Below are 12,427 nucleotides of genomic sequence, written 5' to 3'. Positions count from 1 at the left end.
TAGAATAAGCAAAATAAAATTTTACTTCTCTTACAAATAGATAGCAACTATTCACCGAGAGATCAGAAGTTATTTATGTATCACAGACATGTTCGGATTTAGCCTTTTATAGGGAAGGAAAAAAACAGAAAATCATCATAAAAACAAACAATATAGGCTAAGAGGAAATAAAATGTACAGTACGTCTGTAATAATAATCTACGTACGGAGTAATACACCATTTTCATTACAAGTTGGTATTTTACAAAGCTCAACTAAAGTTTCCACTCGTTCAAAGTGCTAAAACTTAAATAGTCTTGTTAATCTGACAGAACAAACAGTCTATGAATTTCACACACATTAGTGACTTGTCTCTAAGCCACGTACGGACACGAAAATCTGGATGTCAAACATTACGGCACTATTTGAGTGTGCACCAACCACATATAAAGTGGAGGCAGCTATTTTTTGGGGGGCACAACCAATATTCATTCAAACGAAGCCACCAGGTCCTAAAGAATGGATAGGCCGCACTCTTGTTCTGATTCAGCCATTTTGAGACTCAGTGATGTCAGGGGTTCCACTATAGTGATGGGATAGGTTTGCAGCTAACAAAATGGCTGCCTACAGTGTACAAAGACAACAGGCCCACTTACAATTAGGAAGACAAGAGTGTAGTCGAAATGATTCCAGAGTTCACTGCCAGGTGATTTACTTCATACATGGGGTAAGTACAATGGACAAGAGGGATCAGAATTTCTGCGTAACCTATTCTCCTAATTAGTGCTTGGTATTTGAAGCCATCCAGGATACGACTTCAGTCAGAGTACAGAAACATTATTAATATGGAGAAGAAACAACACTGGTTGTTAGGTGCCTTAATAGCACATTTCACAAAGATCTGAATGTCGATTGAAAAATGAAGGTAAGTATATTTGGCTTTCTAGCTATAGATCTACGATGCCCAACAATGCTTGCATCAACACTCAATGGGATCGGACAGGGTGGCTCATTTTACAACGATACAGCTTCCAGTTCATCCTTAAAACTTTGCGGTGTAACCAGGATTCAACCATGTGACCGACAAATTTATTAGACAGAAACTAAAGCAAATATCATTTCTAAGATGACTGTTTGTCCTATTGCAACAGGGATGTCATCAGAATTATTCAGTATTAAGAGGTAATACAATGCAGCCAAATACAAAATCCTTAATAAGAAAAAAAAAAAAGTGATAATATAAATAAAGTCATACGGCTGCCTTAACAAAACGTAAATTACCGCAGAATATTACGGTAATGGTAAAACATGGTAGTCGTACGGCGTTAAAGGAAAAACAAAGCAATGCAAACTACAATCGTCCTGCAATTGGTCAGACATTTGATTAATCTAGTGTTAACTATTGAAAAAGTAATATTTGTCTGGCTGTTATCCAGTCCTACAACTCTGCATTGGGGATAAGACAAACAGCATCAGATAGACTGTAAATACCATTAACAGTGAGAGGAGCTGGAGATGGTTCACTGCAAAAATGAGATAATGATGTGGATTTATAATTCAGTAACAGTGTGTTTATTTGTTGTAAAATGTATATTTACAAACCTGCATCTGTACAAGTTCCTATTAAGAAAAGTGTACTTAAGCCTTAGAGGCAGCACATAGAACCAAAGCTCACACAGATTGTTTTAACTGTGCAATCAGCAAAAGGAGTGATTATATTCCCTTTGTATTACAGTGGCATAAAGCCTTTGGTTCTCCGGGACAAGGCTATATTTACATAAAACACATGCGGTCCTGTGAGTGTAGGAACACAGTTGTAGGCTCTCTCGCAGCCAGCAACATAACTAAAAGTACAACAGTCCTCTCTGTCCAATATAGTTACTACAAGGTGCTGTGTAAACGGCACAGGAGACTGGGGAACAGGCAAAGGCTGGTGTTGAACACCCTGCATAAAGTACAGTTAAGGCTGACAGTAGGTCGGCCATTTTAAACGCCAAAATTGGGATTTATTTGACCTCTCAGGGAAAGCTGTTTGGCGCCATTAAATTACGTTCCCATTCATAACACAGAAAACGAAATAAAGATAAAACTCAGGGGTCGGTGCAGAATAGTGTTTGGACACATTAGTCCCGTCGCAGATTATTCAGACGCTCCTCCAAATCTGCGTCAGCATCGGCCAGGGCAGCGGTGGGCTCGCCTTTCTTTGCTCCAGCCACACTGAGGGACCCTCCGGTAGAAGGCAGGCCTGCAAGACACAAGTAAGTCATCAGTGTAGCATGTTACAGTAGCTACCTATAAGTGATAACAGCAGCACAACGGGCCCCCGGGGAATGAAATAAATATTGAGACTGCACGGTGGGAGAAGACAAAAAAACATGTGTGTATTAAAAAAGGGCCTAAATATAAACATCTGACATTATAACATGTGCACCAACATTAAGTTGCTTCAGCTGTAGCTGCCTGAAAACCAGTTAAGCGGTTATACTCCACCAAAGAGTCAATGCTTCCGGCGCACATATTTTTACCCTTTTAGATACAAATAAATGTAAAACATCTTAAGCTGGGTACACACTATGCGATCCATTGAGCAATCTATCGTTCCAACACGGATTGGAACGATGGATCGCATAGCGTGTACGAACTATCTACACGGTCTCATGAGATATCGTCCAGTTGGCCGTGCTGCACGGCCAACTGGACGATGTCACATGCGGCACCATTGCAGGTAATGAGGGTCGGAACTAGGAACCGATGCATCCTTCATTACATTGCTCAATATGGACCTTCGGGCCAACATATCGTCCGAGTACATATCGTCAAGTGTGTACCCAGCATACTAATAGGTCAAGAGACAAAGTTTTCCATTGCGATTGATGCCTTTTAACATTAGACCAGTTTAGGTATTTCGACTTTGTTTATTTACACACAATCTATAAAACAGATGGACTTCACTACAGTTTTAGGTTTTTACAAAGCAAACCCCTTACAGTAGAAATAATGGCAATTAGTGTGGCCTGCAACACAGTGTTGATCTGAAATATATTCATCTACCTGTAACACTCAGCCCAATATCTCTATGCTATGCCCACAGCTTATACTGCTGTACACGCAGGAGCTTCCAGAGTCTCCCATGACTCATTGGATTGCTGCCTCTCCCCACGTGAAACATCAGCTGCTCATGCAGATAAACAAAGACTGGTTTACCTGGTCTCAGGTGTGACAAACCTCACAGTCACTTCCTAAGGTGCTGCAATCAGGTCATGTACACACAGACATCTTACCTGGTCACTACTGAGACACACACACACACACGTCCAGCTCATATACTCTAATAGGGAGAAGCAGCCGAAAGAGGCCTAATTCTAGTAAATACTCACTGGAAAGCTCGTCTGACAGATTTAGACCCAATTCATCCAGCACCTGGGACACCACAGCATCACTAGAGAGAGAGAGAGAGAGAGAAGGTCACAGCCATTAATACAACGTAAGGCAGACATCACATTTCTACTGTTCATCTCAACTGGCTCCCTCCAGAGGCTGTGCTAGGACAGGGAGAGCTCAGAGCTGACTGCAATGCCTGCTGTGTGGTCCCATTATGTGCACACACTATGTATCCAAATTGTGCTGGTCACTGGATGGGAAACACCTCACAGCTCGGTTACAGGTGTCTGGCTAAACAGTACTAGTGAGTACTCTGCAGGCTGTAACAGACCCCTAGGTGTGTGCCTGGATCCCGCCAAAATGGAGATCAACACGCTCTAGTTTTTAATCACCTCTCTTACATTTTTTTTTTGGAGTGTTCAGTCTGACTGTTAATTTAACTAAAAAAATGCACGTCTGTAAATATGAATAGAATATAATACATCTGTGGATTCTTATAAATATAGCATCATTTTAAATAAGATAAAATACAAAAATGTATTTTCTATAGGATTATGATAAAAATTAAACTATATTTATATTGGCAGAACTGCATTTAGTAACAAGAATAGTCACTCTTCTGGCCAGGTAAATAAAAGAACAATCTCCGGACCTAAAAGCCATGAGGCAGAGGTCCCAAACTCTGCCATTACAGTCCAGGTTTTTAGGATATCCATGCTTGAGCCCAGATAGTACCTGAGTCAATTTGATTTAACTAATTAAGTCACCTGTGCTCAAACATGTCGGATGGCGGAGTTTGAGAACCACTGCCATAAGGGATAGACTGCGTAACCTGCTAAATAACTTGACGTTACTGAACAAAATAACATACAAATTCGCACTGCATTCCAACTGAGCTAACATGCAATACAATGACCCTTCAAATGCAGCAAAAACTTCATAATATTTGAACATGTGCAAAAGGGTGAGGTGTTTGTTGGGGTGTGGATCATTAGTTCTAGATAAACAATGTTTGGGTAGACAATGGAAGATAGACAGGCAATAGGTTGCCAGGGACTGAAGGTCGACAGGGTCTGAAGGTCGACCAACTAAATGTTGACTAGTAACAAGGTTGACAGGTACTGAAGGTCAACATGGTCATTAGGTCGACATGCAAATGGTAGACTTTTTTTATTTTTTTTTAAGCCCTAACCTTAACCCTCCCATTGGTGTATAACCCTAACCCCTAACCCTCGGGGTAAGTGCCTAACCTTCCAGTAAGTGCCCCTTTTTTTTAATTTTATATCTGTTAACCATTTGCATGTCAACCATACGAGCGTCAACCTAATGGCCATGTCAACCTTGTTACTAGTCGACCTTAGTCCCTGTATATATTCCATTGTCTACCCAAATATTGTCTATCTAGACATTGTAGATCTAATGACCGGACACTGCCTGTTGTAGGTCAAAAACATACATTTACTTATAGTCAAAGTTGCTCTCTACATGCTGCCATGTTTCTCTAGATGAAAACTTAACATGAATAGGAATCCTCCTAGGTGATTATATCTTGCTCTGCACACTGACATGCTGAGAGTTATATAGATAACCTATGAGCAGGTTAGTGATACCACAGCTACCTGCATTACAGCGATGTGAGATGTGAGGAGCAGCAGAGACTGGGGTTAGCAATCTTGCAGGGATGGTTACCACAATACACCTCTTTCTTCAATGTTTAACCTTAAATATAAAATATTCTTTTAACCTATATGAATACGAAATACCTGTATAAGAAAAATAATTAAAAAAAAAAAAGAAAAAAAAAATAGTACAGGGGGAATTCAATAAGACCCAATAAGTCTGCACAGTTGAAAAAGCGAGGTAGCCTCAGACCTTATCGCCTGAGGCTATTCAATTAGGCTCCCTTTGACACCTGGACCCCTTTTTAAAGAGTGTTAAAAAAGGGGAGTTAAGTTACAGGTTGTTAACACAGAGTCCATGAAAAGTTCACAGACCTATGCGTTAACTGGTTATCATCACCCATTAACTGCATATTCATCAGGGACGTCTGCTCCTCCTGAGACACAAAATAAATCCCCGTTTAGGCCCGTATTCAATTAGTTTTGCAGCCGCGGTACTTTTTCCGCCTGCCGCACTTTTCGCCTACATCGCGTGTTTTGGCCCAAAGAAACTTATTAGATGCGCCCGTGCTATTCGCCGCATTCGATTACAAAGGATGCGAAAACACGTCCCGGCGATACTCAAACAGGCGAAAAGTGCTGTCAAAAATGGGGAAATCAGCCTGTCCAAAAGATGCACGAACATTGGGGATCAATATAGATGTCCCCGAATAGCCCTACTGAAGCTATTTGGGGTAGTTAAGTGCTGTCAATTGCTTCTAAATAGAGTCTTTGCACAAGTGGTGAAGAATAGCATTAAGCAGTATTTTTTCGAGGAAATAAGTGCTGTCAAATTTGGTTTACTTGAAAATTGATGCAAGCATGGGTTAAAAATCGCTAAAGTGAAGCTTTAAGTGACGCCAAAAACGCAACCTCAGCAAGCACCTGCAATCAAAAAAAAATAAAAATCACCTCCCCCATACTTGCAGACCCCCCAAAAGTCTATTTTGCTACTTTTTATGTGTGTACCCCCACTTTGTAATTTTTCACCCCCATTTTTAAAGTAATTTTTTTAGGGTGTTCCTTTTTTTTTTTTAGGGATTTTTTGACGCAGTTATCCCTTGGGGGGGGCTGTCCCAAGGGTGCAGAGTGGTTTCCGCACTTTTGCACCCCAAAACCACAATTCTGCACTTTATTCCGCCTGCTATTCATAGGCGAAACGTTCGCCTATTACACTGCATTGACTTTCCGCGTATGAGAAAAGTCTTTGCATTTGAATACGGCAAAAAGTTTCCACCTGGTGAAATGACGTCATCCGCAATACTTTTGCGGCGGTTGACTTTCGCCATTAATTGAATACGGGCCTTAGTCGGGCTAATTAAATAGCCCCTGGCGATCGATTATCACCCATTAACCTAACGGGGCTAAGTTGAATTCTGTCCTAAATCTTAGCTGTACGTACGTCTCCTCCTCATCGTCTTCATCTCCCATGGCATCATCAATGGCGTCGTTCATCATCTCCTCCTTCATGTCCATGATTTCAGACTGTTTCTCAAACTCCATCATTATTTTCTGGATCTGGGGCAATTTCAGCTACAAGAAATCCCAGGAAAAAGGTGTAAATAAGATCAGCAAAAGGAGATGGAAATCTACCTTCGCACAAGGCGCCCAGAATCGTACGTTATATGGGAAGGATCCTAATAAATGAACACTGCACCAAGATACAATATGGCTTAGTTTAAAGGAATAGTTAACATGGAATCCAAGTGAGCCAAGAGGAGCATGGGAGATGATTCTAACATCAATGAGCCCATGGTGGGATTACCCTGGAGAAATTGCGCGGAGTACCTGTCATTACACATATTGAGCATCGGTATGACTATACGGTGGGACACAAAATGCCTCACATCAAGGTGAGACCCTATGGAATCAGTCCCCTTACCTGTCTGTTCATCGTAGCCATGGCTTTGGTCACCCCTTTCATAGCATTGGCCATAGAATTGTTAGACTTCAGCGTCTGGATCTTCAGGGATACAGCCTGGATGTTTGCCCGCATCAATATGAACTTCTTAACGTAGCGGCGAGTACGCACCAAATCCTTAGCCATGATTTTAACGGCATCCTGATACATGAACATGAACAAATGCGTCATTAAAATAGAGATATAACATTTGGGCAATATGCAAGGGTCTCTCGATTATATTAAAGTGTATGCACTCTTTTTCTATACCCCCCCACCCCACTAGTGTATTTAGTACCATGCTAAGAACACAAACACCCTTTTTACACCAGAGCAAAAACCTGGCTTATTGCTGGATCTACCCGGGTCACAGCTCAGTGTAAAAGGCTCCCTGAAAAATAACCCGGGTCAAATGACCCAGCAATCCAACCCAGGTAGTTACCAGGGTCAGACCCAGGATGGACCTGGGTAATGGTGCAGTGTAAACGGCGCAACCCGTGTTATCAGACCTGGTTCATGTCTAAAATAAGCCGATTGGTGGTTGTGGAGCAGTCACCTCCCACTTTTTATGACCTCACAAGTTTAGCAGGGCAGACCCGGGTTCAGTGTGAACGGAGCTGACCTGAGAATAACCCAGATCGATGGTGCTGAATAAATGGTGTCTGACCTGACTTGGAACTATGGCCCTCATTCAGAGGCGGTCGCAAGAAGAGATCGCTCTCTGAATGAGGGCGGCCGCTTCTTTTTTTTTAGTGCGGCCTCCTGGTCGCTAGCTAAGCTGTGGGTTACCAGCCACAGCTTAGCGACCGTCCAGGTTGATGGTCGCGATGGTCAAGACCATCGCGGCTTGCGACGAGACCCTAAGGTTGGGTCTCGGCAACCGCAAGCCCCAGGGAGCTTCCTGCTCTGATCGAGCAGGAAGCTCCCCACTAACATCACTGCTGATGTCAGTGCGGCCGCCAACAAAACGGCAGGCGTTCCTTAAGGAATGCCTCCGTTTGTGAAACCACCCCCCAGCCCACAAAACGGGCCGAGCTGTCGATCAACATCGACAGCCGGCCCTTTTGTAGTGAGCTCCGGAGCGAGAGAGTTTCTCTCTCGCTCCGGAGCTTGTGCTCACACAGTGCGGCCGCTGCACGTGCGCAGGGGATAAACATCGACCCAGTTACGAGCGCTCAGCGCTTGCGACCAGGTCTGAATGAGATCCTATGTCTGAAAACCGAGGTCGGACCCGGATTTTTGGTGGAAAAGAGGTATTATTCTGTAACCCATAGCAAACAGTTATTTGAATTAGTCTAGCAGATTTACTAGACTAAAAGTGCCCATACACAGTGCGATAAAGCAGCCGATCCGACGGATTGGTACGATATAACCGCTACATCGTACCGTGAATGGGCATGATATCAGACAGAACGCGCTCCCATAGGGTCGTACATCGCACCTCCAGATCTTACTGCAGGTTCATTTGATCTGGGGATGCGATGTATGATCCCATGCAGCTCTCTGCAAGTGAGGGAGGGGGGGTGCTGGCACATCGGGTGGTCGGCCACCCGAACACACCGTCTGTGGAGACCGCCCGATGTCGGCCGTCGGATCCCCCATCGCGTCGCAAGGTGCGTACCGCACGGTGTATGGGTGGCTTTCATTTATGTTCTTTGCTTACACATTACTTGTAGTAGGTTAGCAAATAGCCCTTTTATTTGGGTGGTTTTGCCCATTAATAAGAATTAATTTAAAATACGACCCTGTTTAGTGGTCGATTGTAAACCGCAACAGAATATTCTGATGCTATATAAGTAAAATATTAATAAATAAATGTGATCTGGTAAAAACAGAAAGTCTCCAACAATTCAACAGAGCTCATGTTGCCTCAATGCCACCATTTTGAGAGCTACAACAATGTTCATGATAAAGAACATCAATAATAAAAATAACAATTTGACTACGGACCAGTCGCAAGTCTGAGTCACCAATAACAGCTCAGGCTATCAATACACTAGGAACCAAGGTATGGAGTGGTGTCGTGGCTTCTTAGTAAATCATATCTGCTGACAAACAAGTTTAAAAACTATTCTAGTACGGAGCGCTGCCACTAGTAAAGGAATATAACAATTCAATCTATATAGTAATTAATTTAATAAATGAAAAATAAATAAATCAAATAAAACAAACAATAAGTCAAATTACATCAATATAAAAACACAGTACATAATATTTATTGAGCCTTATATCTTTTATTGGGTCATATTATGTACTGTGTTTTTAGATTGATGTAATTTGACCATTAGTGTTTATTTTATTTGTTTATTTTCAATTATTAAATTAATTACTATATAGATTGAATTGTTATTATATTCATTTACTAGTGGCTGCGCTCCGTACTAGAATACTTTTTTCCCTGTTGGTCTAGAGCAGGCCTGGCCAACCTGTGGCTCGCCAGCTGTTGTGAAACTCCATGTCCCAGCATCCACTGCAACTGTTTTAGCATACCCTAACAATAAAACTGTGGCAAGGCATGCTGGGACTTGTAGTTTCACAATAGCTGGAGAGCCACTGGTTGGCCAGGCCTGGTGTAGAGGGTCAGCAGCAGCACATGTGAGGGATTTTGAGGAAATATTACCATACACATCAGTATAGCGCCTCCTATTTTGTTTTTTGTCACAAATAGTTCAACCTGTTGCTGCCCAATATAAACACAAGCCCATAGTAGTGACACCGGCTGTATAATTAAGATCGAGATACACACGATTTCCCCTGTTTTCAGAGACCTATGATCTCACCATTTGACCCTGCTTTGCCATTTTCTTGATGTCTCCGATAATTTTTTTCTCCTGTTGCTCAAGTTTCCCCCTTTCCCGATCGAGCTCCCTCATGGCCCGAGTGAGCGCACGCTGGTTCTGCCGCAGCATCTCCTCTGGGGTTTTCCGGCGTCCAAATAATAAATCCATTTTTGCTGATTAGACCTGAGGAGAGAATACATGCACAGCTTGCTATGAGCTCGGTGAAGTTCCTAACGCAGAAGCCAGGATGGTCTGACACTGTAAAATTTTCTGAAAAATGACTTTCCTTTTAATGGATGAAGGTTTTATGACTAGCGTTCCCGCTAGGCTGTTTTAGCGGGGCGCGGCACCCTGCCCTCTTTCTGGAGGGCAAAAAGCACCCTGCCCTCCGGAAGGAGGGCAAAAAGAACCCTGCCCTCACAGCCTGCGGGTGCAGTGTCCCGCGGGTGGGGAAATGTGCGGTGACCCGGTCACCGCCGGAGAGTAGACGCTGGGCGCATGCGCCCGGCATCTATTCTCCCTGTCGGCAGCGCTTGGGGGCTGCCCGGCGTGTCCATAAGTGCCGGGCGCACCCCCAAGAGTGATGAAAATGGGACGCCTATTATAGAAACGCCCCCTTTTCAATGGCCACGCCCCCTTTTCAGGCACACGCGCACGGAAGTGACCTCTCTAGCTCCGGCGCCCTGCCTGCCGCCTGAGCTAGAGTGAACACTATTGACCGAGGGATCATAGTAACATTGATATTTTAAATGTCTGTAGTCTATTTACTGATATATGTTGGTGCTATGTCCAATTCTTAAATCAGTTTCTATTCGAATAATATTCAATTTCTTCTAAACAGAACACTGAACTACACAGGTTCAGGAGAAATGCAGTCTTGAAGTCAGCCAGCAACAGAACCTGTGTAATTCATGAATGTCCCAATTTAAAGGGAAAATATATATATATACATATATACATATACACACACACACATACACATACATACTGCAGCCTTAACTGTGTGGAGTTTGTATATTCTCCCTCTGCTATGCGTGGGTTTCCTCCGACACTCCAGAAATATACTGGTAGGTTAATTGGCTCCCAACAAAGTTAACCCTAGTGTGTATGTGCGTGTACATGTGGTAGGGAATATAGTAAGCTCCACTGGGGGAGGGACTGATGTGAATGGCCAAATATTCTCTGTAAAGCGCTGCGGAATATGTGTGCGCTATATAAATAACTGGTAATAAATACATTTTATAAATAATAATATAAAGCAGAGGTTCTCAAACTCCCACACAGGTCACCCAGCAGGAGCACAGGTGTACTCATTACTCACTGACACATTTCAAAAGATTCACAGATGGAGCTAATTATTTGACCAGTGATTCTGTGAGGAGACCTGGAAAACATGCACTGTTTGGGGTCTTGAGGACCGAGTTTGAGAACCTGTGATATAAAACATGTCACCCCCTCCCTAGCACTGACTGGTACAGTCCCCCCTGTAGAGCAGTTGGGGCTCCTGTGTCCCTGTAGGGGGGAGGCCTGCACTCACCTGTACCGGGGACGATGGATCACTGGCGGCGGTTGCTCCTCTTCCTCTCTCTTTCTTCCTGGTTTGGCCAGTGACGTCACCGTCACGAGTGGACGTGGGAGCGCCGCCGCGTCACGAGTGTTGTGGCTGACTGTGAGCAGATCGCGAGGTGAGACTCTCCTGCAGGGCTCCGGGTGCAAGGAGGACACGCAAGTATATTTGTTGTACTCATCACACGAGCCAAAGCCCCGTTTGCTGCCTATATCCGCCAGCAGGAAACGGGCTACAGGAAAATGGCCGCCGCCTCACAGGCAGTCAGTTTTCTCTCTAGTGGTGACACTCGTTGAGGGGCGTGAGTTTTTTTCCGGCCGAGTAGTAACTTTGTTGCTACAGTTCCCCCCTGATTAGCACCTTACAATGCCAGGCTGTCTGTCACCTGCCCTTGACAGTGCCCAGGGTTTGTTATACTATACCTAGGGTTTGTTATAATGTACCTGGCACATAATGGCCTACTCTTTTCCCATTGTATTTATATTTTAATCTGGGTTAAATTAACTCTTTGACATAAAAAAGTTAGCTGAGAATAAATGTATCTAAGGAAGAACAGAAGATCAAGACGGTCTCCGTGATACGGTGGACAAAGATTCCTGACCTTGGACGCCATGTGGCACTTGAAGGAATTGCCCAGATGGTATGGTGGCCACCTAGGGCCGCCTCAATGTATGGTCTCCGAACTCCAATTCTGAGAAAAAACGCTGCCAGACCTTACTATATTAAAAATCAAACAGTAATATATATCTATACATAGGCTTACCATACTATGCCTTTAAACTGTGACACTCATGAATTACACAGGTTCTGTGGCTGGGTGTCTTCAAGCCTGGATTTAACCTGGTTTTAATCAGCCACAGAACCTAATAAGTTTAATATCAGTAAATATCAAAGGTTTTTGCCATTCAGACCAAATGAGGGCACTCATCAGTTTGAACAGTTAGAAGGTTGTTGATGCTTCAACAGTATGCAAGCAGTAGTTATACTGCCTCTGCCTTCAGACCTCCCATATAGAGCACCAGCCAAATAGGATAACTGAGTAGGAAATTACACATGTACTGGGTCATCAAATAACCATCATTGTGTGAGGGTAAATGCATCAATCAACTAAATTAGACAACATACAAATAATAAATAAACAACATATCGTATAGAAGCAGAA

At 43.3% G+C, this 12,427-nt stretch overlaps 1 protein-coding gene across 1 annotated transcript; it reads right to left on the bottom strand.

Annotated features, from left to right (window-relative positions):
• Positions 1 to 11,419, bottom strand: CHMP2A (charged multivesicular body protein 2A). Its single transcript, XM_088442957.1, has 6 exons — positions 11,236 to 11,419; positions 9,699 to 9,881; positions 6,901 to 7,080; positions 6,421 to 6,551; positions 3,357 to 3,418; positions 1 to 2,224 (listed from the first exon to the last, which is right to left on the bottom strand). Exons 2-6 carry the CDS (start codon positions 9,864 to 9,866, stop codon positions 2,103 to 2,105), a joined length of 663 nt encoding a protein of 220 aa, XP_088299083.1. The 5' UTR covers positions 9,867 to 9,881; positions 11,236 to 11,419; the 3' UTR covers positions 1 to 2,102.
• Between the last annotated feature and the right edge of the window lie 1,008 nt (positions 11,420 to 12,427).

Source organism: Taudactylus pleione, unplaced genomic scaffold, assembly GCF_031769625.1.
Source record: "Taudactylus pleione unplaced genomic scaffold, aTauple2 ptg000318l, whole genome shotgun sequence".
In the NCBI taxonomy this organism is placed as follows: Eukaryota; Metazoa; Chordata; class Amphibia; order Anura; family Myobatrachidae; genus Taudactylus; species Taudactylus pleione.
The sequence above is the reverse complement of the archived record's forward strand: the minus strand, read 5'-3'. Positions and strand labels throughout refer to the sequence as shown.